This window comes from Gobio gobio (genome assembly GCF_949357685.1).
Source record: "Gobio gobio genome assembly, chromosome: 15".
Taxonomy (NCBI): Eukaryota; Metazoa; Chordata; class Actinopteri; order Cypriniformes; family Gobionidae; genus Gobio; species Gobio gobio.
In genome coordinates, this window is record NC_137108.1 from 5,760,572 (window position 1) to 5,785,516 (window position 24,945).

Sequence of the window (24,945 nt, forward strand, 5' to 3'; positions counted from 1 at the left end):
GTTTTACCACCTTAAGCCTTGTTTATACTTTCGTCTGGCTCCTCCGCTGACAGCGCACGCCTCGTTCGTTTGGGGATGTATTTATACTCGACGGGCTCGCCATTGTGCTATTCTTGACTTTGGCTGAATCCTAAATCGCCCCCTAAACCCTCAATCACTATTCCCTACTTTAATCCACTAATACAGTTCACTTGAAGGAGTGAATGAAAACAAGTAAGCGAATTCGGACAGGCGCTGTGTGTACATCGGCTGTACACTCGTTATTGTGGTGCAATGTGGGATAGAATGAGTGCACTCAATAACGTCCACTATGGTTTCGGACACTACAATTTAAGGGTACAGGAGGCGATTTCAGATTCAGCCTTTGAAACTACATGGAGAGGTAATGTTACTCTGCATCTCTGCCTTATCACAAAGCATCTAAACGGTAACAGTTACAAAAAAAATAACGGAGACACTGCAACTTAATGTTAAGAGATAATTGTTCATAAGTGTTCATTGTGATTTTAGACTTGTGTTTATATTTTAATTATTTGAGTGTTTTCCATGGTTGTGTTGACATTTCTGCCTTTATAACTGAGGGGATTATAATCAGAGGAAGGTTACGTTTAAAATAAAAAATGTTAAATGTAAATTATTTTTCTCCTGGTCCTTATTTTAAATAGGTCATAAAAATATCAATAATGATCGATATCGACCGATATGAAACACTTATATCGTGATACAGTTTTCAGCCATATCGCCCAGCCCTATTTTTCGGTGAACTAACCCTTTAAACAAAATCATTTGTTAAATGAAACATGTGATTTACTATAACAAAGACAGACTAAAACATTTACATTTAAATGTATGCATTTGGCAGATGCTTTTATCCAAAGCGACTTACATTGCATTCAAGTACACATTTTACATTTTGTCGGTTCTTGGGAATCGAACCCATGACCTTGGTGTTGCTAGCACGTGTGATTTACTATAACAAAGACAGACTAAAACCGGGCGAAACTACCGTTTATTCAAATATGATCTATTCGAGGGGAGCTGAAGCTCATTAAATATGCAAATCTTATCCAATCCTAGCCGTGGGCGTTTACTTCCAAGTCTTCAGTGCCCATCAAAAACCGAGTGTTTTTCAGAGAGCCTCAAAACCATGGCAGAAATTAGCCTATTACTTATTCATTATGATGTTTCTGAATGTAAAAATAGGGCTGTCAAATGATTAATCGCGAGTCCAAAATAAAAGTTTGTGTTTACATAATATATGTGTGTGTACTCTGTTAATTATTATTTATATATAAATACACACACATTCATGTATATATTTAAGAAATATTTGCATGTATATACTGTATATGAATGTATATAAAATGTTTTATATATAAAAATAATATTTTTTTCTTAAATATATACATGCTTGTGTGTGTATTTATATATAAATAATAATTAACAGAGTACACACACATATATTATGTAAACACAGACTTTTGTTTTGGATGTGATTAATCGCGATTAATCTTTTGATAGCCCTAGTAAAAACCACAGAAACGTCATAAGCTGACCTCAGACAACAGTATAAAAATGTTTTAAAAAGCCAGTTCATGACACCTTTAAAGAAATAAATACTTTTATTCATCAAGGACGCATTGCATTGATCAAAAGTGACAGTAAAGATCAAAAGGTACTCTTTACAACTCTGCTATTTATACACTTATTGCAAAGAAAATACTGCTATTATTACATATATATAATCTATTGCAAACAGCCGCAACTAGGGATGGGCGATACCACTTATTTTGTTTTCGATACGATACCGATACTTTCAAGGCCAGTATCGCCAATATTGATACCAATACAATACTTCTAAACTGAACTTTTATATTATTACATTTATTAAATTATTAAAATTACTAAGAGTAAAATGGGTAAAGATACCCACTTAACATTATATTTGAAAGGTATTTTAACATTCAATATGCCTTAATTGCAACTTATTAGATCATATTTTTGTTTCCACATGGTTAAAATATGTTTACTTGTAGTGGTAACCATAGAAATCTACAAATCATCAATTTCAGATCATGGTTCAGATGAGCAGGAAAATAGTCCTATACTACATTTACATTTACATTTACATTTAGTCATTTAGCAGACGCTTTTATCCAAAGCGACTTACAAATGAGAGCAATAGAAGCAACTACAACAGTCAGAGGCTACAGTATGCAAGTGCTGTAACAAGTCTCAGTTAATCTAACACAGAACACACAGGATTTTTTTTTAATTTTTTTTAAAATAAATTAGACAGACAGAAAAATGAATAGAATGTTAAGTGCTATTCTTGATTGTACTACACAACTATTCGATAACAGGTTATTCGTATTGTATGCAATAAATAAACTTCAAAAAAATAACACCTTAGTATCGATATTTTTATTTGAGTATCGATACTTTTCGATGCTCACATCAGTATCGATATATCGATACTTCATATCGATACGCCCATCCCTAGCCGCAACCAAAACTGCAATTGAAAAACTCAATGAAATACATGTTTGAGTGATTTTTTGCAAAGCTATGATAACCCTGCTGTGGGGTTTCTCAGTCCCGTGCGTTTGTCTCTGAATGCCTGTCTCGCACCCAAAGCAAATATCGCTTTGCATCCCAGGCCATCTGTCACTTAGAAGACACTCTAACAGCTCTCGGCAGACTTCATTCGGCTAATCATCAGCATCAGAAGAAACTCATTAACGGCCAAACATGAGCAGATTCCAGCCCTGCTAATGTCAATCCCAGAGTGTGTGGCCGGCCACCGCTCCCTCCACTCCAGTCGGAGAGAGTCCGCCCCGTCTTTGATAATCAGGGGAACGTTCAGACAATCCTGCCTATTATACCGCCAGCAGCGGGAGCCAAGCGCCTCGCGGTCGCCTAGCAACAGGCCGAAGGTGTAGCAGGTTAATTCTTTGAAAGCCAGGTGCCATCTGAGAGACGAGCATCCCACATACGAGCCGTAATGAGGTGCCTCAGAGGAGTGTGTTTACTGCTGATCTACACTAGGAAATCAGGGCATTATTGATTTATGCTTTTAAAAAAAAAGCAATTTTACAGTTTCGTCTTGGGTTTATTTTTTCAACTCATTATCGACAGAAGTGTGTGTGGCTGGACGGATAATAGACTGAACACACAATGTCATGAGAGGGAGCCATTAGATACACACTGACAGGATACAGCAGCTCAGCAGTGACAGCTCAACACACACCAGTGACAAAACAAAGTTGGCATTAAATAACTTTTCAGTGTATCTATTTTATAAATGCAAGTTATAGATAGTAAAAAGCCCCTATTATGCTCTTTTAAAGGCTCCTAATGTTGTTTTGGAGTCTCCTACATCAGCTTCACATGCATCAAAGGTCAAAAACACTTTCATTTTCTCATTATATACATCGCAGCATCACCTCATTTCACCTCAGTCTGTTGTGATTGGTCTACTCTGCTCTGATTGGTCAGATGGCCCAGTCTTTACAGGGTCGTGTCGGATACCAAATGGCCATTACCATTTCAGTTTTCTAAATTTCAGCTCCTGATCTTCCTCAGCATTCGGTACGCAGTAATATGAACAGTAAAGCATGGCTTTGGAGACGTTCTGAAGGAAGGCTGGGGATCATATGCTTTCAAAGTTAGCTTGCTATTGCTAGCCTTTCCAAAATTGCCCATCCTACCTTTAAGTTGTAACATTAACACTTATTAACTACGACTTTTGCCTCAATAAACTCCTAATTCACTGCTTATTAATAGTTAGTAAGGTAATTTTTGTAGTGTTTAAGTTTAGGTATTGTGTAGGATTGTAGAATATGGTCATGCAGAATAAGGCATTAATATGTGCTTTATAAGTGCTAATAAACAGACAATATCCTAGTAATATGCATGCTAATTAGCAACTAGTTAATAGTGAGAATTGAACACTAAAATAAAGTGTTGAACTTATGCTCAACTGATGAAACCTGACCCAGAAAGTAACATGTTTTGATTGAAAATAAAGGTTTGAGTGTTGTTTTGGTGTGTGTTTTTTTGTGTTAGTGTCCCACAACAATCATTCAAACATATAATCAGCACCAAAATCCGGCTTTGAGAGCTTACTCTGTTTTTTTATCCTCAGATTTCAATTAAACTTCTAACAACGAAGCCAGAGACAATATCACAGCTCAGGAAATGACTCCTCTTTTCCTCAAGGACGAGGCAGATAAGCACCATCTCTCTCTTTATCTTGTTTCCGTCTCTTTCTCTCTCTCTGCAGCCGCTGCACTGAATGTAGGTGATCATTTAAAGGACTGAGGTGATTTTCTTCGAGGTCTCAACAGATACGAGATGATCCAGTCTCCTCGTCAGCAGTGCTCACTGACAAAAACTTTACCTGTCTGAATCAAACACTGTAATTCTACTAGTTACTATAAACTGATTTCAGACAAATGTAATGAATCTTGACAAGACTGGACTAATGCCAGTGAGAAGATCTTAAAACGGTTTCAAATTTAGCTGGAATTGAACTATATACTATATACAGTTGCAAGAAAAAGTATGTGAACCGCTTGCAGAATCTGTGAAAATGTGAATAATTTTAACTAAATGAGAGAGATCATACAAAATGCATGTTATTTATGTCCACAAGACAAAAAATAGCTGAATTTATTAAAATGACCCCGTTCAAAAGTTTATGAACCATTGATTCCCAATACTGTGCATTAAGAGCCGGGGGGTGAAAACGTATTGAATTTGAAGATCACGGTAAATTTGACTTAATTTGTCTTCCGAGAAACATGCAAGTATCTTCTGTTGCTTCTGAAGGGCAGTACTAAAAAAATTAAAAAGATATTTAAACAAAATAAGAAAAATTTGGATATCTTCATCCTGTTCAAAAGTTTTCACCCCCCTGGCTATTAATGCGTCATGTTTACTTCTGGAGCATCTGTGAATGTTTCAACCTTTTATGATAGTTGTGTTTGAGTCCCTCAATCGTCCTCAGATCTCAAAATCACACAGTCAGTGCTGGAGAGGGTTCAAATATGCAGAAGTTGCTGGAAAACTGAAGATTTTGCAGGACCTGAAGGATTTTTCTGAGGAACGTTGGGCAGTTTAACTGCTCAGAACAAACAAGAGACTCCAGAACAACCATCCCAAAACACACACACACAGCCGTGGATCATCAGGGAATGACACACTGTATTAAGAATCAATGGTACATTAACTTTTGAACGGGTCATTTTAATAAATTTAGCTATTTTTTTGTCTTGTGGACTAAATGTAAACATTTTTTAATGTAAAATATCTTATTCAGGACAGCACTAAATAAAAAATAACGTATTTTGTATGATCTCTTTTATTTTGTTAAAATTATTCAGATTTTCACAGATTCTGCAAGCGGTTCTTTTTCTTGGAACTCTATACACTATATTGCCAAAAGTATTGTGACGCCCCTCCAAATCACTGAGTTCAGGTGTTCAATCACTTCATGGCCACAGGTGTATAACTCAAGCTCTAGGCCTGCAGACGCTTCTACACACATTAGTGAGAGAATGGGCCGCTCTCAGGAGCTCAGAGAACTCAAGTGTGGTACTGTGATCGGTGGACACCTGTGCAATAAGTCCATTCGGGACATTTCCTCACTACTAAATATTCCACGCTCAACTGTTAGTGGTGTTATAACAAAGTGGAAGCAATTGGGAACAACAGCAACTCAGCCACGAAGTGATAGGCCACGTAAAATCACAGAGTGGGGTCAGCGCATGCTGAGGGTCACAGAAGTCTCCAACTTTCTGCAGAGTCAAGAGCTCCAGACCTCCAAACTTCTGTGGCCTTCAGATGAGCTCAAGAACAGTGTGTAGAGCTTCAGGGAATGGGTTTCCATGGCCGAGCAGCTCATCCAAGCCTCACATCATCAAGTGCAATGCAAAGCGTGGGATGCAGTGGGGTAAAGTGCGCCGCCACTGGACTCTAGAGCTGTGGAGACGTGTTCTCTGAGTGACCAATCACGCTTCTCTGTCTGCCAATCCCATGGACGAGTCTGGGTGTGGCGATTGCCAGGAGAACGGGACTTACCTGACTGCATTGTGTTAAGTGTAAAGTTTGGTGAAGGGGGGATTATGGTGTGGAGTTGTTTATCAGGGGTTAGGCTTGGCCCCTTAGTTCCAGTGAAAAGAACTCTTAATGCTTCAGCATAACAAGAAATTTTGGACAATTTCATGCTCAACTTTGTGGGAACTGTTTAGGGACGGCCCCTTCCTGTCCCAGCATGACTGACCAGTGCACAAAGCGTCAGCCCATAAAGACATGGATGAGCGAGTTTGGTGTGGAGGAACTGGACTGGCCTGACCTCAGCCCGATTGAACACCTTTGGGATGAATTAGAGCAGAGACTGAGAGCCAGGCCTTCTCGTCCAACATCAGTGCCTGACCTCACAAATGAGCTTCTAGAAGAATCCCCATAAACACACTCCTAAACCTTGTGGAAAGCCTTCCCAGAAGAGCTGAAGCTGTTAGAGCTGCAAAGGGTGGGCAGACTCCATATTAAACCCTACAGATTAAGAATGGGATGTCATTAAAGTTCATGTGCATGTAAAGGCAGACGTCCCAAAACTTTTTTCAATATTGTGTGTGTGTATATATATACGGGTCTACATGGACTTATGCTGAACCTCTCACTCAGAGTGAGCAGGTTCAAGAGGCTGAAGTTGAAGTCCATCTTGTCTCAGGTGCAAAGAAAACCGGATATTGGTTTGTGACTATTGATCTGAAAGATGCGTACTTTCACAATCAGATCTTCAAGAGGCACAGGAAGTTCCTCAGGGTTGCTTCTGGGGGCAAAGCTTACCAATATGGGGTTCTTCCGTTCGGACTAGCGCTGGCTTCGCAAACCTTTACAAAGTATATGGACGCAGCTCTGGCCTTGCAGTGGCTCCAGGGCATCCAGATTTTTAACTACCTGGACGATTGGCTAATATAAGCTCAATCGCAGAGTTCAGTAATAAGTCATTGGGCCTCATTCATTAAACTTTCGTAAATATATGAGTAAATTCGGAGTAATTTGCACGTAAAACAGACCTTCCCAGAAAATGTCCTCCGGATTGCCTGTAAACATCAGATTTGATAGTTAAACGTGTGTATGTTAGTGAATTCCAATAATTCGGAAATAGGTTGCGTGCATGCTCATTCACAATTAGCATAATCCTAAACGAAGATTTTTCAGGACCACACTTCGAACGAAGGGGTATGAGGAGTTTCCCTCCATACACAGACTACCGTGCTGCTAGAATGTGTGTATGTTGCCACTCGGGATCGATCACTTGTGTGTCGCCTGGCTGCCAGTTTCTCTGCAGCTTTGAGTGATGTGAACACAAATTAATAATAGTTAAAAAATATATATCAGGTCATCCTTCATAACGCAGTTGATATTTACATCACGTGTATCGTCTGTGAACTCTTGTGTTATGTTAACGACTGACTCGTTTATATTACATTGCAAAGAGCTCCGTTATCACAGCACCACAGAAGAAAATGAAACCATATCCGTCCCGGCCGGCTCGGATCAGCACGGAATGGAGCGGTTAATAAACGAAGAGAACCGTTTGGCCCGATGGAAAAGCGGCTTCACTAGTCTTGTATGTTCTGTATCGTCTTAAAAAACTCAAAGGCTCACATTTTTTAACTGAAAAGCACAGTTTTAGTCCAAATACAGCGCAAAACTATGTTGGGAGTGAGTAATTTGTTAAACGTGCTCGCACCTGATTTCTGTTAGATATAGCCTACGCACTTCACTGCTGTTCATACTCAAATGTCACAGGACACTAATAAAAGAAACGGAGTATGATGACGTATGACATGTAATGGTGTCGTAGTGGTGTCCCATTTCTTAGGGGAAAATTTTCTTGCCACTCTGTTTCAAGGGGCAAGTGGAAGGGGAAGGCGAAGGGGTATAAAATTGAATTGACCTATCGGTAAGCCCCTCCCATCGAACGCAGATGAGCCAATAGCAGTTGAGTATCAGTTGCGCTGGGACCGGAACTCGGACATCTTTAGGTTTCAGCGCCATAGAGAAACATTGGAAAATCCGAAGCTCTCATCGGTTTGATGGTGTTTATGCTACAGAAATGCTAAAATGTCGTGCCTGAGGTACTGTAACCCTGATTCCATTTTCTGTTTGTCTCGTTAAGTTATGATTAAAGTCCCTGCTAACATACAAATCAAAATAACTTACTGTTCTCACGTCATGTAACACTGTAGGTCAAAAACACGAAGGTCTACATTTCAGTGCCTCTCCAGTGTTACATGACGTGAGAACAGTAAGTTATTTTGATTTGTATACCTCAGGCACGACATTTTAGCATTTCTGTAGCATAAACACCATCAAACCGATGAGAGCTTCGGATTTTCCAATGTTTCTCTATGGCGCTGAAACCTAAAGATGTCCGAGTTCTGGTCCCAGCGCAACTGATACTCAACTGCTATTGGCTCATTCAGTTTTACTGCACAAACTTCATGCATTTAATTTCTCGTCCAAATTCATTAGCCTCATTAATTCATACCTTTTATCTCGTTCACAAAGCGTAAGAATTAACCAATATAATTCTACACCCTTACTATTATCTACTGGTGTTCCACAGGGTTCAATTATCGGTCCAATTCTTTTCAGTTTATATATTAACGATTTACCATCTTTGTGTAAGAACTGTGACACTTTGATGTATGCAGACGATACAGTTATTTTGGCCTATGGCAAATCTACAGAGGAAGTTGCCTCAAAACTAACAGAGGCCCTGTCATTGATCTCAATTTGGCTTGAACAATCCTGTCTGCAATTGAACATATCTAAAACAGTTTCCATGTTCTTTTCAAAAAATAATATAATTATAAAACCTGACATTTTTGTATCTGGAGAAAGAGTACAGGTCGTCACAGAATTCAAATATTTAGGATTATATATAGATTCAAATCTCAATTTCAAAACCCACATTTAAAAAAAATTAGTAATAGGATTAAATTCAGTTTAGTAAACTTTAGATTCATTAGAGACTCCCTTTCGACAGAAGCTGCGAAATTAAATTTCTTTTCCATGATTTTATCCCACATTACATATTGCCTAATAAGTTGGTCCAATACGCATTCTACAACGATAAAACCATTAGAAACCCTATATAAACAAGCATTAAAAATACTGGATAAAAAAACCATACCACTACCACCACTGTAGTATTCTAAGTAAATATCAGATACTTGGGATAATCTTATTAAATTCAACAACATCTGTTTAATTTATAAAATCAGACGTGGTTTAGCACCTCCTCCACTATGTGACTTTATACAGTTTAGATCAAGTGAGGTTAGGGTAACAAGAGGAGCAGTGAGGGAAGACTGTATTATCCCCTGGAGAAAAACTGCTTTTGGTCAGGCTGTTTTCTCCGTAAGGGCAGGTCAGCAATGGAACACTACCGGAAACCATCAGAGAGTCTTTGTCATTCTCTTCATTCAAAAAGAATGCAAAAAAATGGCTTGTAGAGAATCAAACCTGTCGGCACTAATTCCTTCTGTGTATTTATATATTATATAACTATTTTATATTCATTGTATTTGCTAACCATAATGTGTAGTATGCAATTTTATTTTGTGATTTTATAATTGTGATTATTTTTAAGGTTGCCATTCTTTACATCTGGCTGGAGGACTGCCGATGAAAATGAGCACTTTTGAGCTAACTCGGGTACATTTACATTATTGTAATGTTGATCAATGTACATTGTCCTCTTTTAAATAAATAAAGAAATGAAATGAAAATGAAATATTAATTATGGAGTTATATGTAAATTAAATTAATTGTAGATATGTTTAAGGACTACATTATCTGTCCTACTAAGGACTGGAGGACATATTTTGATGGGTATTATAGTCTACGGGTAGTGAAAGGAAGAGCTCGCAGGCAGTTTATCGGAGTTGTTTTGCAGATACAAAGTTTACCAGTTATTAACTGCACCCCCGACAAGGCATAAGGTTTGTGTATATGTTTGTTTACTGTTAGTTGTATGAGTGTTTTTGTGTGATTTGCTGTGTATGTTAATGGTAATGCAACGGAGAGAGATAGTTTGTGAATGAGACGTTAATGCGCACTTCTTATGCTTTGTTTGTTCAGCTCTTACGATGATTTTTTTGGAGTGAAAAAGGATATAATAAACTTGATAAACCATCAGTTAAGTTTGGCCATCATTCGGACGGGATATACGCTACATTCTGTGTCCAAAAACATCTTGGGATAAGGTTTTCACACTGACAGCTGTCATTGTAAGATATAGCAACTCTGTTTGTTTGTCCGAGTTAGCAACAGTAACTAAGGGGGGCGGGGCTTACCGATAGGTCAATTGGGATTGGGCCTAAATATTCAATTAACATGTTTCCATCAAAACATTTATAGCAATCTTTTAAAAAATGCCAGGCGCTCTTCTGAAAACGGGCAGCTGGTGGCACTTGAGAGCACTTTAGAGGAGCAGCATTTTTTCCAGCTTAGACGCTTTGGTTGCTATGATGAGACGGAGTATGCCAGGCAGTAATGTGGTCATTCTTGTATGGACTTTTTAAGTTTGTAGACTCTTTTAGTGGCCTGGATAAGTTCTTTTTACAACCTAGGCCAGGGTATGTCCCCATGGGTTCTTTGACCCCATTTCATCTCAGCAAGTGGTTTTGGAGGCTTTTTCCCCTTCTAGCACGAAGTCTGAGGGTGATGTGCCAAATTTTGGGGGTGTAATTGACCAATTGTTTATATGTTTTGGTGGTCAAATCAGGAGCTCCTGTCAAACTAGCAAAGGGAACACAGGCAAACAGAAACAGAACACAGTGGAAATCGTACTTTGGAAACACGTACAGTGGAAAAACGGATTTTGCTGTTTTTTTTGTTGTTAAGAGGGGTCCGGTCCTACTATTTTCCCAAATGCACGCTAAACTCTGAGCACATGCAGAGATGGAGTTCACTGCATTCATTCATCGCCTGTGAACTGAGGAGCGGAAAACACTCGAGCACGAGCTGATCGTGTGAGCAAAGTGCACACTTCCTCTGTTGCCCCTCTTTTTTTTAAAACAATAATAACAAAAAGCCAAATTTGAATGGCAAATATCGACATTAAATCTGCCGTCTGCCCCCATCGGCCACTAAAAAACCATAATGGTCGACCTCTACTGAACCATATTTCTGTGTGTATGTATACAAATGCATGAATTGAGGCAGCTAAGACATGTTTGTCTCTCTATTCGTGTGACTATAAGACAAAGGATATTTGTAAAAATGCCATTAGCTTTCGGCAGCTCTGCCGGCATTACCATGCTTCATGGTCTGAGAGGGTCTATTAATACCCTTCACAGTGAGGAGGTGCTATCTGTGCGCACATCTTCACCACCTCCATGACTCAGTGGTAATGATCCCTGTAGCCTCCAGGGGACAAGTGCTCCCAGAAACAAGCCACTTCAGTCTGGCTGAGTCTGAACTTGGCTCTGTTTTGATGATATCTGAGACAATGAGTTCTGGTCCAGTCTGCCATTATTTCACACGACAGAGTGGGAGGACAAAGACTCAGATAATGGAAGAAAATGATTCCACTTATATTACAATGGCACCAGATGAATCTCTTATCAAACACTTTTTATTTTCCATTTTCTAAGAGTTCAATTCATACTCTCAAAGATACCAAACTGTCTGACCTCTAAATGTGAGAAGAAATTTCCTCTGAGACAAGTCAAAGTGATTAGTGCACATGCTCCAGTAGGGCTGTAACGATTTGACCAAAAATAAAAACCTCGATTAATTGAACATTTGACTTCGATTACGATTAATGAACGATTATTTTGCTTTTTTTTTTGTTGCCCTCATAAGGTTTTTGAGTAAGTTCACTGATAAAGTTTGTACTGTAAATATTTTCTACAATTAAAGGTGGAATTTTTTTTTCAAATGAAAAAGTGCATTGTGATTTTAAAATACTTGAAGGAAACGGTTCACTTTCAGCAGTTATTGTCTATGGGGCAGATTTCTGTTTGTTGTACATCAGATAAAGATAAATTAACACATAGGCCTGCATTACATTTATTTGAATGCATTAATGAGAGAGTGATTGTGTGTGTGAATTACTCATACCGTCTCTGTTCATTATGAAGCTGTGGTTTGTACTTACTAGAAAGATATTAAAATGTATGCCTATAACGGTTGAGTTTCTAAGCTACTTTAGTGACTTTACTTTAGTCACAGGACAGCGTTTCTGCGCGCGATCTTAACGTGATGTGCGGGCTTCTGTCGGAGTGTTCGTTTGTCACAATATATCAGGCTTTAGTTCAACATAATACACATCTGATGGCCGAAACTCGCTTTAATCTTCAAACTGGCAGGGCTTAAACCACATACAAATGACAAAGCGTTGTGAGGACGGAGGTGATAGATCTGCCTTCAGGGCGCGCACTGTCAGAGACGCGACACGGCTCTGTGTCACAGAAAAAAGCTGAGCACTGAACGGATAGGTTTTCCGTATTGTTGTTTTTGAATAGTGCACAATCGCTTTAAATGTTGAAACTGGCAAGCCTTTAAACGCATACTTGACACTTTATGAGGACGAAAGTGAAAGCGGCTTCGGGGCTTGCGCGCGCCGTCTGTGTGTGTGTGTGTGTGTATCAGTGCGTAGGCTATAAGAACAGCAATTAACTGACCTGTATAAACTGTGTAAAACATGCAGCTACTATAGTGATTCTGGGCATCTATAAACACAGATAACTGCTCCTGCATCTCTGTGTGCCTGCAAACTGCACTTGATGTGACTGACGGGGCGGAGTCACGTGAAAACCGAAATAACCGACATGGGAAAAATATGTCGGTTAGAGGTTCTGGATGTCGGTTTCGGTTATTTTTCGATTAATCGTACAGCCCTATGCTCCAGACAGTTTGAGCCTTGGTGCTCATATGGGGGATGCAGGTTCAAATTCAACTGTGCTATGTATACTTCTTTTATTCCCCCCCATCTCGCCTTTTTAATTCACTGACCTTTCTGTCTCTATCAAATCAAATGGCAATAAATCAAAGCAAAACAAAACCAAACCAAACAAAATTAAATCAAACCAAAACAAAAAAAACTAAATGTTACAAACAAAAACAATAAATTAAATAAAAAGAAAACAAAACCTCCATGAAAGTGAGGTCCGTGTACAACTGTGGAAGAACTGAAAGTGACACGGCTTGATCTTTGGTTGACCAATCAGCAGACAGGGGCGTTTCATGCCGGCCCACATGTGGAAATCGAATATTCAAACCATTTATCCATTTTCTATTCCTGAACATAAAAATATAAAATCAAGCTGAATTCTCTTTTCTTTCTTTTTTTTGTTGTTGTTGAAAAACCCCCGAATAAATGAGCCGTTTCTAATTTCTCCACTTTCAATATTACGATAAACTAATGAACATGGACCAAGTGACTCAGCAAGAGTATGACCTTCTATAATACGTAAAAAAGAATGTTCTTTATTATATATAAATATAATATAACAAAGCAAAACAAAATTATAAAATCAAAACAAAATCTCAATGGCAGTCGCTCAGCTGGAGTATGACTTTCAATTATATGTGAATATAATGATATTTATTTATAATACAATATAATATAAATATTATAACAAAATAAATCGAAAAACGACTAAATTAAAAAATAAAATCAAAACAAAATCTTCATGGCAGAGGCTCAACTAGACTGTGAATTTCTAAATATAATAATATTTCTTTATAAAATATAAATATATTGTATAAAATGTAATAATAATGTAACCAAAAAAAAAAAAAAAATTTAAAAAGAAAATATATATATTATATAAAATATAAAAATTATAAAACAAAAAGCAAACAAAAAAATTAAACAATACAAACAAAACTAAAAATCTTCATGCAGAGGCTCAGCTGCTGTAATATAATAATATAATATCAATATTGGCTAACACTAACAGCTACACTGTAAAAAAAAAAAAGTTGAGAAAACTTTAAAGTTTAAGGCAAACAGCTGCAGAACATTTTTGAGTTTTCTCAACTTTGGGTCAACAAACTTTTTTCATGTTGAATAGTTGAATAAACTTTAAAAGCTGAATTTGTCATACAAAACATAAGTTGTATTTTTTACAGTGTACTTTCAAATGGCCGTCATTAGAGAAAGATTGCACTTACCTCGGACACTGGCATCTCAGCCAATCGTGTGCTGACTTTAAGGGCGACACCCCTTTCCCTGTGAGGGAAGGAGCTTTCGGCAGCATGACTGGCAGGTCCTCCGCTGGAACTGCCACGGGCCCGCATGAGCTGCAGTGCATTATGGGAATGGGTGTGCCCCAGTAGCGCTGCCTTGAGATTAACCAATCACGTAACTTGGCACTAGTGAGGTATCCACCAATTTTCTTCTCCCGGGCTTTCTGGGTAATAGAGTAAAAAGCTTCTTCCCGGCTTTGACCTGTAAACTACAGCAGAAGAGATTGTCAGCTGTAGCCAGTTAACTGGAACCTGGACTCATGTTTAAAGGGTTTCTTCAGCGATTAGCATTAAACTTAGTATCAGCAGAAACCGGGTAGTATATTAGAAATATCGTACTTTCCCCCCTCATATCCCCCTGAGACGAGAGATTTATGTATTTTATATCTGGAAAAAATCCTCTGATGACGCAAATATCATAATTTTGTGTCATCGGAGGCTTTTTTGGCCAGAGGCTAGAGACTACAGCCAGTAGAAGGAGCTAGTTTTGCATGTTTTAAACCCGCCCATAGGGGAGAGATCTCATCTCACAGAATTAGGGTTGGGTACCGAACTCTGTACTTTTAAGGGCACCAACCGAATTACGTCGGTACTACCGATTCACATTAAATCAATTGGTACCAGATTTCGGTACCTGAGAACGCATATTGTGATATAGACTAGTGTCTGTAAATATTAAAGCGCGAAAAGACCATTTCGAATCATGCGTGTCTCTGTGCGAATTAATGCCACAGATGCGCATTACAGTCTATGGGTTAACCTCACACACACACACACACACACACACACACACACACACACACACACACACACACACACACACACACACACACACACACACACACACACACACACACACACACACACACACACACACTCAGAATCGCGCGTGACGGTCGCATGTTTCCATCTCTGCCTCTCATATGAGGACATGAACGCACGAAAGTCATCTTCAGAGCCACTGAGTCACTTTATGAGCATTTTATCGTTTCATTTGAGAAAAACTACGTTAAATCATAAACACACACAAACTCAGAATCACGGCAACCCGTCAAAATAAAAGTTTGGCTAACTTGACAAATAAATTACTGTTGTACAGTAGAATTTAGATACTTCTCAATGTAATAATAATACATACACTAATGTAATAATAATAAATGATCAAAACTTTATTTTTTTAAGTTTAAAAAAATAAATAAAAAAATGTCTTCATGTTTTAATTTTAACCATTTAAAGCTCAGTTGTGCAGCACTTTGTTTGACAAAAAAAGTTTAATTAAATTAAAAGATAAATTAAATGAATGTTTTATGTCTTCATTTCATTACCAGAAAATACATAACACATAATTTGTGGGAAATCTTTTCATAGAAATGAAATTAAAAAGAAAAAATAATAATATGGTTGTTTTTATGAATTAAATTAAGTACCTAGTAGCCTACTATTTACTAGTAAATATAACAGTAATCAAACATCACAGACAATGGCAGACAGAGAACAGGGCAGCTCTGGCATAATGTCAATAACACTTTTATAAATTACTTATAGGTTCTTTACAGTTATTTATGTAAACATCCTAAAAGTACCGAAAAAAGGTACCGTTGGGTACTGATACCGGTTAAAATGTGAACGGTACCCAAGCCTACACAGAATGCAAGACCACTCGGGCATTCATAACGGAGCGGTCGGAGCTAAGCGAGTGTTCTCAATGAATTCCTATGAAAGTTAAGCTTCCATACGCATGAACTGAAAACGCAGTGAATGAATGACTGTGAGGCTGTGAATGAATGCCGGGCGGCCGTGCTCATTTAGTTTTGCTTTGAATTGGCACCAATTCGGGGGCGGGTTGCTTGAATTGTGGGTTCATGAAAACACAACAACAAAACGGCACAAAGACAAACTTACTTAAATAGGCGCATTTCACTTTGAACCCAAATCTCGTGCGATCATGTGGTGTGTCAGCTCCTCACTCTCTGATGAAGGAGATCTGACCTGCTGTGTTTGTGCTGAGACTCTCGTTCGGCTCTCGCTGTATTGAGCACACGTTCAGTTTATAATTGCAGTGTCTGTTCTCTAACTGAACTAAAGGATTTTATTACTATTAAAATCTAAACGACGGTGGGGCGGAGCCGCGGTGGGCAAGAGATGTAACCGGTAGGAGTGGCCTCGTAGGGCAGCGAAGCAAGTGCATTCTGGGAGTTGTTGTCTTTCATCCACATGAGCCAAACATACATTTTCTGGCTTTCCTCAGTCTAGAAGACACCAACTTCTAAGATAATTTCACATTTCTACTACATAAATGACCCAGTTTAAATACACATTCATCTTTCCAGCGCTGAAGTGCCCCTTTAACCGTGATGGTGAGTTTACCTCGTCTGAGTTTATAAGAGTCTGTGATCCATCTTCTTCTGTCTTCAGAACAGAGCTCCAGCTCAAGCCCATAGACTGAGCCAACCGCTCATCCTCCTCACTGCTATCTGGGATGCCTGGGATGTGTAACCATCAAGAAAAACTTATTAAATTATTATATTTTCAGAATTAATGACAATCATGTATTTCTGATTTGTGAATATCATCCCTAAGGATTTTACCATTTGAAAACATGTCATAAAAAAATATATATATATATATATTTATACACAGACCGATCAGGCATAACATTATGAAATGAATAACACTGATTATCTCTTCATCACCTGTTAGTGGGTGGGATATATTAGGCAGCAAGTGAACATTTTATCCTCAAAGTTGATGTGTTAGAAGCAGAAAAAATGGGCAAGCGTAAGGATTTGAGGGAGTTTGACAAGGCCCAGATTGTGATGGCTAGACGACTGGGTCAGAGCAGGTCTGGAGTCCATGCCTCGACGGGTCAGGGCTGTTTTGGCAGGAAAAGGGGGTCCAACACAATATTAGGAAGGTCATAATGTTATTCCTGATCGGTGTGTGTATGTATATTGGTAACACTTCAGTTTAGGGTCCAATTCTCACTATTAACTATATTATTATCATGCATATTACTAGGATATCGGCTGTTTTTAGTACTTATAAAGCACATATTAATGCCTTATTCTGCATGATTATATTCTACATCCCTAAATCCACCCAATACCTAAACTTAACAACTACCTTACTAAGTATGTATAAGCAGTAATTAAGAGTTTATTGAGGCAAAAGTCGTCGTTAATAGTGAGAATTGGACCCTAAACTAAAGTGTGACCGTATATGTTTACTTTTTTTTTCCATTTCAATTTCAGGTCGGTTAAATTTTCTCTGACATTTTCACTAATTCAGAAAATCCTTTCATGGCATGAATGAAATGGACTTTTAATGAGCATCATGTCTTTGACTTTTGTACATTTTTAAGTGTGACATCAGTGTCTAAATACATATGGCTCAACTGTACATGCAATGACGAATGTACAGAAGTGGCTGAAGAGCTCTTACAGAAATCCTTGATGCTGGAGGACAGCATTCTGGGAAATGGTTTAATGAGGTGTCTATGGTATATGTGTAGCTAAACACATCCATGACGTATACTGCAGATTCTCCTAAGGGAATTCACACACCTGAACATACACAACATGCAATGACTCTGCTGTCCCTGGTGGATATCATGCAAATTCATTCTAGAACAAACTGAAGATTTACAGACTAGCACACTGGTGCACACACACACACACACACACACACACACACACACACACACACACACACACACCTCACCTATCACAGTGTCCAGATGTCCGTCGAACTCATTCTTGGCAGAGATTACCACAGGAACCTCACGGCCGGTGAACACATTGAGGGCAGTGACTTCAGTCAGGCTGTCTGCACATGCAGGGGTCAAAGGTCAATCAACTAACACTGATCTCATACCTAAGGCTATGTTTTGGTGCAAGACCACAAGATCAACAACTAGCAACCTGCAGGGTTAAGACATCGACACACTACAAAAACAGTGCATAAAAGCATCTGTAAATCACCAGAACATTAATACAGTTATTCTTTACTGTCGTTTTGATTTCTTCACATAAGAAACCTTCAGTCTCCATATGAGTTTTTATTCATATTTGGAATGTTTTCATTTTATCATTTCCTTTTTCATTCTCATGAGTTCATTTCAGTAATTTAGTTTTTTTTGTAGCAAAAAAAAAAAAAAAAAAATATATATATATATATATATATATATATATATAGTTTTTATATTATTCATTTTTATTTTATTTTATTTTATTTTTGCTTATTTAATACATCAAGCCAAACTAAATTAAAATGAGAAATGTTGACTTTGCAACTGAAATAAAGTCGTCATAAAATGGAAGTTGCACTCGTCTTTTTCTCCCTATTGTGACATATCTAAGTGCAACAACTTCTGGAACAAGAACAAATGTAGGGCGGGGCTTGATTTTGTCCGTGGGGAATTGATTGGATGGTTGTGGTTTGTTATTGGCTGATCTCATGTGAGTGACAGGTTGCCCTGCCCACATCATCAGAGAAGAGAAGAGAAGAGATATTTTGATTTAAAGGGGTCATAGAATGACATTTTTGTGCAAGTTAATATGATTCTTTAGTGTCTAAATGAAAAGTTTGTAATATACTTTAATTAAAAATTCTCATTAGTATTGTAAGAAAACACTCAATTTACCTGGTCAAAACCAGCTCAGTTTTTAGCAAGTCATTTCAGTGTATGTGACTTTAAATGATAATGAGCTTTGCTCACCCCGCCCCCTCTGCTCTGTGGGGCGTTCGGTTCGACCCGACACAACACCACAACACATGTGGAGGGTTGCCTTGACAACATTTGAGGGTATATTTTCGAGAAATAATGGCAACGGGAGTCTCTGAGGACACATCTAAGCAACCTTATCATTTTGAACCGGAGTCGGACCAGGAACAGATGACGAACGTTTCTGAATGGTTGGTTAACGTCATGTCATTTTGATCTATCTTTGTACTGGCAGAGTAGCGTAGTTGCTATGTGTTTACTGATGTGTTAGTTCATTGACAGATTGATGTTATGTTATAAGATTTTTTTTTTTTACATTACTTCTTAATCAGTAACAGACACCGTTATAAACCATGTACAAAAGTAAGCTTAGTGTAGTGTTACCACGTTAACTTTATCACCCGAGTACACAGTTTGTAATAACAAACATAACGCGTTGTTCATTATAAACGTGGGATTATGAATTATATTGAGAACGTCATAAACAGAAAGCATGCCGTAATGTAACTTACCCTGTAAACATTAGCCTCATTCATCGTGAAGCGTGCAAGCGATTTACAAAGATTAATATAAAGGTTAATAAAACGTTACACTCACATCTTCGATCTTCCTGAGGTGCAGCAGGAACACGATCCTTTTTTCAAGAGCAGCTTATTAGCAAAACCTGCTTTATACTGACGCTCGTTTATAAAGCAGTCTGCTGAGAAATGATTGCGCAAACATTGACGTTGATCGGGGGGAATATTCCCTTCTAAAACAAAACTCAGCACTGCAGCCACTGGGTCTTCAGCAGTTCGGATTTAGGAACATCAAAACGACTGCTGTGTTCGTTATTACACCCAACAACACAACACCAAAATCGCTTAGACGCCATGATGACAGCTCGCTCAGGGCGGGTCTGTGTTGAAACGCTGCTGTCAATCAACAATCTTAGGAGGGGCGTACACCGTGTAACGTCACACGGTCGGACGGCTCGATTTGAGACAGGGGAAAGTATATAAGGATATTAAAAAAAAACACTGGATGTATTTTTATCAATATAGGATGGTTGTGTACAGGCACTGCCAACACACATTTCCGTATAATCAACTTGTAAAAGTGCATGTACCATTCTATGACCCCTTTAAGATTATGAGGCATATGAATATTGTGCCCTTTTACAAAGTCTTGGTGTTGTTTTTTTGGGCTCTGCTAGAACAGGTTTTCATACTTGAATGTTGATTATTTCCCCCATATTCTCCATTGTTGCGGCTCCTCTCTTCCCAGTCTGTCAGTAATGCTCAGTTTAGTTCCTGGCCGTTTCTCAATACCAAGTATGTGAACTTCAGACTTGCCAAGTTCGACTCAGGAGAACGAACTCCTGAGAACGGGAGGACCTAAGTCCGCTGATTCTGCAAATGGTACAGCAGCGTTCTTGATAGCATCACTCAGCTCACTCTGGCTACTCCGGTTATCTCTGTATGTATATTTTAGACTACAATAAAAATAAATGTTATAAAACACCACTCTACCCCTTTTCGTTTCCATTTTAAAACATATTAAACATATTAATAGCCACACAAATGTGGTTCTGGCAAAGCATACATTGTACAATCTTCACTGCATATATTTATAACAAAATGGAATATAAAACACAACCCTGCCTCTTTTTGTTTACATTTACAAATACACATTAATATGTGGTTCAGAAAATAAGTGTGCATATATATGATTATCACTGTAATAAAATTAAATATGACATAAAACAAGAAAACTCAAGACAACAATGGAGGCGTTTCAGTGACACTGATATAGAGAAGATATGATATTTTTCATACTCAAACAGCAACATTACACACTCAAGAAAAATTTACATGTAAAAAAAGCATTATAGTTCATGCTTAAAGCTACACTGTGTGATATTTTTCCCCATCTAGTGGTGAAAAGGTATATGACCATCCAGTGAATATTAGTTTCTCTTCCTCTCAATTCCGATTTCGTTTTACGGTGGCCGATTTAGTCCAAGATTAACATGGCTTCCAGTTCGACCTCGTCCACATTGGACACGGTGCCATCGAGTGTTAAAATGCGAAAGGCGAAGCTTGAATTCACGGGTATGTCCCTCTTTGGCTAATGTACTTTCAAGATGGAGGGGCAACATGGCGACCGGCATTTGAACCCTCACCCGTATGTATTTTCAATGGCATATTATAAACTTACGAGAATACTTTATTACTTGAAAGACGTAAATATACATTAATGAGCACATATATTTTTGAAAGAACTAAGTGTTTTTAGCTAAGAATAGACTAAAAAAGTTACACAATGTAGCTTTAAAAATGTGTACAGATAGATAATTTTTAATAAACACTGCAATATTCAATAAATTCAACCAAAAAAATTAAACAATGTTTATTTTTTTAGTTCAAGGAATAAAAAAGTTTTTCCTTATGGTTTCAATTTAACTTCAATAACCCTGTTCCAGAGAGAATCAGTTCTTAGGTTAACAGTGGCTCTGTGTTTCCTCACAAACATCTCTGTGTGTGTGTGTGTGTGTGTGTGTGTGTGTGTGTGTGTGTGTGTGTGTGTGTGTGTGTGTGTGTTGCTCACCTCTCCCAGGTCTCAGAGCTCCGAGCAGAGCCGGTTTGAGGGCACTGGAGCCGTGCAGCAGCCGGTGGGAGGGCAGGACTGAGACATAGGCTGCTCCGAACACGGCCTCTGGAGAACAGGTGTATGCAGATAACACCTCCCCTGTGTCATGACCATCCGCCTGGGAAAGAGAGCAGCGGAGAGAGAAACACATGCAATAGATAAACAGGTTTTGGCAAACAGCCACTCTTCTGTGCTGGAAATCAAATTATGACTTTTATAAGCACAAATATCCTCCCACAACAGACACAAAGCTCTACACAACCTGCAGCCAAACTCTGAATCAAACCTGACGTAATGCACCCGCTCATATGCCAGCATGGAAATTCATCATTTCATAGCAAGAGCCACGTGTGCAGTTAGCAGTAAATACGGCTCTGAGAAGAGCTGTGGAGCTGATAAATCCAAATCCTGTCAGGATGCACATGAGCTGTAAGGGAATTTCATAGATGAAGCCTTCAGTACCTTCAATATGTGGTTGAAGACGCAGCCTGAACAGTCGCCAATCCAGTTGGCCTGCATGCCTTTGACTCCATACCATTCAGGGAGATCGGCTAACGCATCCAGAAGAGGCTGCAAGACAGGATTCTGCATTAATAACTAATAAATGAACAAATAAATCACATTAGCATTATATGTTAATATTATTGATTTATCTCAAATATACACTATTGTTCAAAAGTTTAGGGTTCTGTTCAGTTGTATTGTAAAAAAAACGTTTCCTTCTTTGTAGAACTCGTAATTACAACTTGTAGACTGGGAATTTTTAGAGAGAACATACTTGCACTATGTGACCGCTGCGGATTCTTTTGGCCATTGATAGTGTTGCCATAGAAACGCATAGTTCCCACAGCCAAGGATGTTATCAGCTTTGAGCTTTCTGTCATCTCAAATTTACGGTAATTACGACATTGGCATGAACGCAGCATATCATGTAAGAAACATGCTAAATCGTGTTAGCAACATGCTAAAATATGCTAGATCATGGTAGCAATGCACTAAATAATGCTAGCAACATGCTATCGCAAAATGTTAAATAATGCTAGAAACTATACTAAAAATCTGTCTAATTCTAGTTTTTAAAACCACTACACTAAAACTTAAAATTATTATTATATACCTTTAAACTTAAAGCCTTTAAAACTGCTTCAGACTTTCTGGCTAGGCTTTCTTAAGCCAACGTCAATGTTTGTCTGCAAACGTAAAGGCCCCAATATACTTTGAAGAACAAACTGGTGTGACAATAATTTCGAACAAAATCAGGCTGAAACGAAGTTCGATTTGGGAGTTTACTTCTCTGGTAAACACCTTTGTACTGCCATTGGTTCATGGCGATTACGTAATAGGAAGAGTGTGCGGAGGCTCCGCCCTCTTTCACGTGAAAATCTTTTCTGGTTCATTTGGCCAGTTTAGTCGGTCGAGGTTGACCAGACGTCCCTGAGTGAAAACCTGAGAATACTGCTTTATAGTAGAAAATAAAGTTGTACTTCTGATGAAATGAGACATTTTTCATGTTTAATATGATAAATCTGCTTGATTTTAAGCAATCTGTTTTATGAAGTGATATAATAAATGTGACGTGACTTTAAGAGTGCTGTAAACTACTACAAACATATCCACATTGATATGATGATCGGATGCTTTTCTTATGCTTTAAAGGTCCCATGGCATGAAAATTTCACTTTATGAGGTTTTTAACATTAATATGAGTTCCCCTAGCCTGTATATGGTCCCCAAGTGGCTAGAAATGACGATAGGTGTAAACCGAGTTCTGGGTGTCCTGCTCTGCCTTTGAGAAAATGAAGCTCAGATGAGCCGATCTGGAATCTTCCCTGTATGTCGTCATACGGGGAACGGTTACCTGCCCTTCTTCAGCTTTGCCCGCCCAGAGAATTTGGAGAAAATGGATTTCGTTTATCAGTCGCGATGTCAGCACAGGCTTTACAAACAGACTTTTACCGTATTGATTCGACAGCACCGCCACAAACAGTGAGTAACAGTGTTCATTAATGCCTGATCTGTGATCAGTGATTTCTGATGTGTAGCTAATCATTCAAGTTCACGCAGACTTTCTTTCTAAATAGTTTAATACTGTCAGTCCCGCCGCTGGCCGTCTTTATGCCCTAAGCGTAATGCATCAGTGAATCAAGCCAGTGACTAAATGATCAACTTCACATCGTTTCTGTTAGTAGCATGAAACAAATCTGTTATTTAAATTGTGATTAAACTACAGAAAGCGATCAGAGAACACTCTTTATAATGTTCGGATCTGTCAATCACACATCGCAAGTGTATCTGCACACTTGCCCAAACTGCCGTTATAATGATAAAGCTGAATGACTGTTATGCTGCACAAAGCTCTTACTGTATTTCTGTCGAAATTAAACTATTGCTGTTAGTTGTGGTGAAAGCATTTTGTGAGAGTAAACTTGTTGCAATGACGAGATCACTGCATTCACTGCCTGTGTACTCAATGCTCTTCACTGCTGCCTTTCATGTGATGGGAAAAAATCTAAAATAATGCTCTAATCAACACTTTGACGATTCGTTCAAATCAAATCAAATCAAATCAAATCACTTTATTTGTCACTCTACATATGCACAAGTGCAACAGTAGGTGAAATTCTTAGGTGCAGTTCCGAGCAACATGGTAGTCATGACATGACATGTACAACATTTAAAGCAGCATCAGATTACACTGATGCGCCCACAATTACTCACAGCACAGTAAACTCTACAATAAACAATAAATAATTTACACAATGTGAGTGTAGTTCTCACAGCTTTAAACAATATACACATACTTACAATATACATATACTTTAAACAATATACACTAAACATACACTAAACAATATACATTACGCTATAATAGTAATAATAATATACAATGTACAGTATAAAATATTATTCACAGATTGAAAAATTGAAATCCAAAGTGCAATAGATGCTGTATGATAAATAAATGTGTATATAATGTGTGTTTATCTACAGTGGGTTGTGCTGAGTGATATTCTGTCCAGTGTGTGTTATGATCCTGATGGGTCAAGAGTTAAGGAGTCTGATTGTTTGTGGGAAGAAGCTGTTCTGGAGTCGGCTGGTGCGTGATCTGATGCTGCGGTACCGTCTGCCTGATGGCATCAGTGAGAGCAGCCCATGGTTCGGGTGGCTAGAGTCTCTGATGATCCTCTGAGCTCTCTTCACACATCGCCTGGCGTAAATGTCCTGGAGGGAGGGAAGCTCACCTCCGATGATGCAGCTGGCCGTGCGCACTACCCTTTGCAGGGCTTTGCGGCTGCGGGCGGTACTGT

General features: G+C 38.5%; 1 protein-coding gene across 1 annotated transcript in view; it reads right to left on the reverse strand.

Annotated features, from left to right (window-relative positions):
- lars2 (leucyl-tRNA synthetase 2, mitochondrial) overlaps positions 1 to 24,945 on the reverse strand; it is a 192,980-nt gene that overhangs the window by 69,001 nt on the left and 99,034 nt on the right. The window contains exons 8-12 of the mRNA XM_079836140.1: positions 22,100 to 22,207; positions 21,596 to 21,755; positions 18,004 to 18,108; positions 16,651 to 16,766; positions 14,209 to 14,492 (exon numbers count right to left, since the gene is read on the reverse strand). Coding sequence (XP_079692266.1) covers positions 14,209 to 14,492; positions 16,651 to 16,766; positions 18,004 to 18,108; positions 21,596 to 21,755; positions 22,100 to 22,207 — 773 coding nt within the window. The remainder of the gene's footprint in view (positions 1 to 14,208; positions 14,493 to 16,650; positions 16,767 to 18,003; positions 18,109 to 21,595; positions 21,756 to 22,099; positions 22,208 to 24,945) is intronic.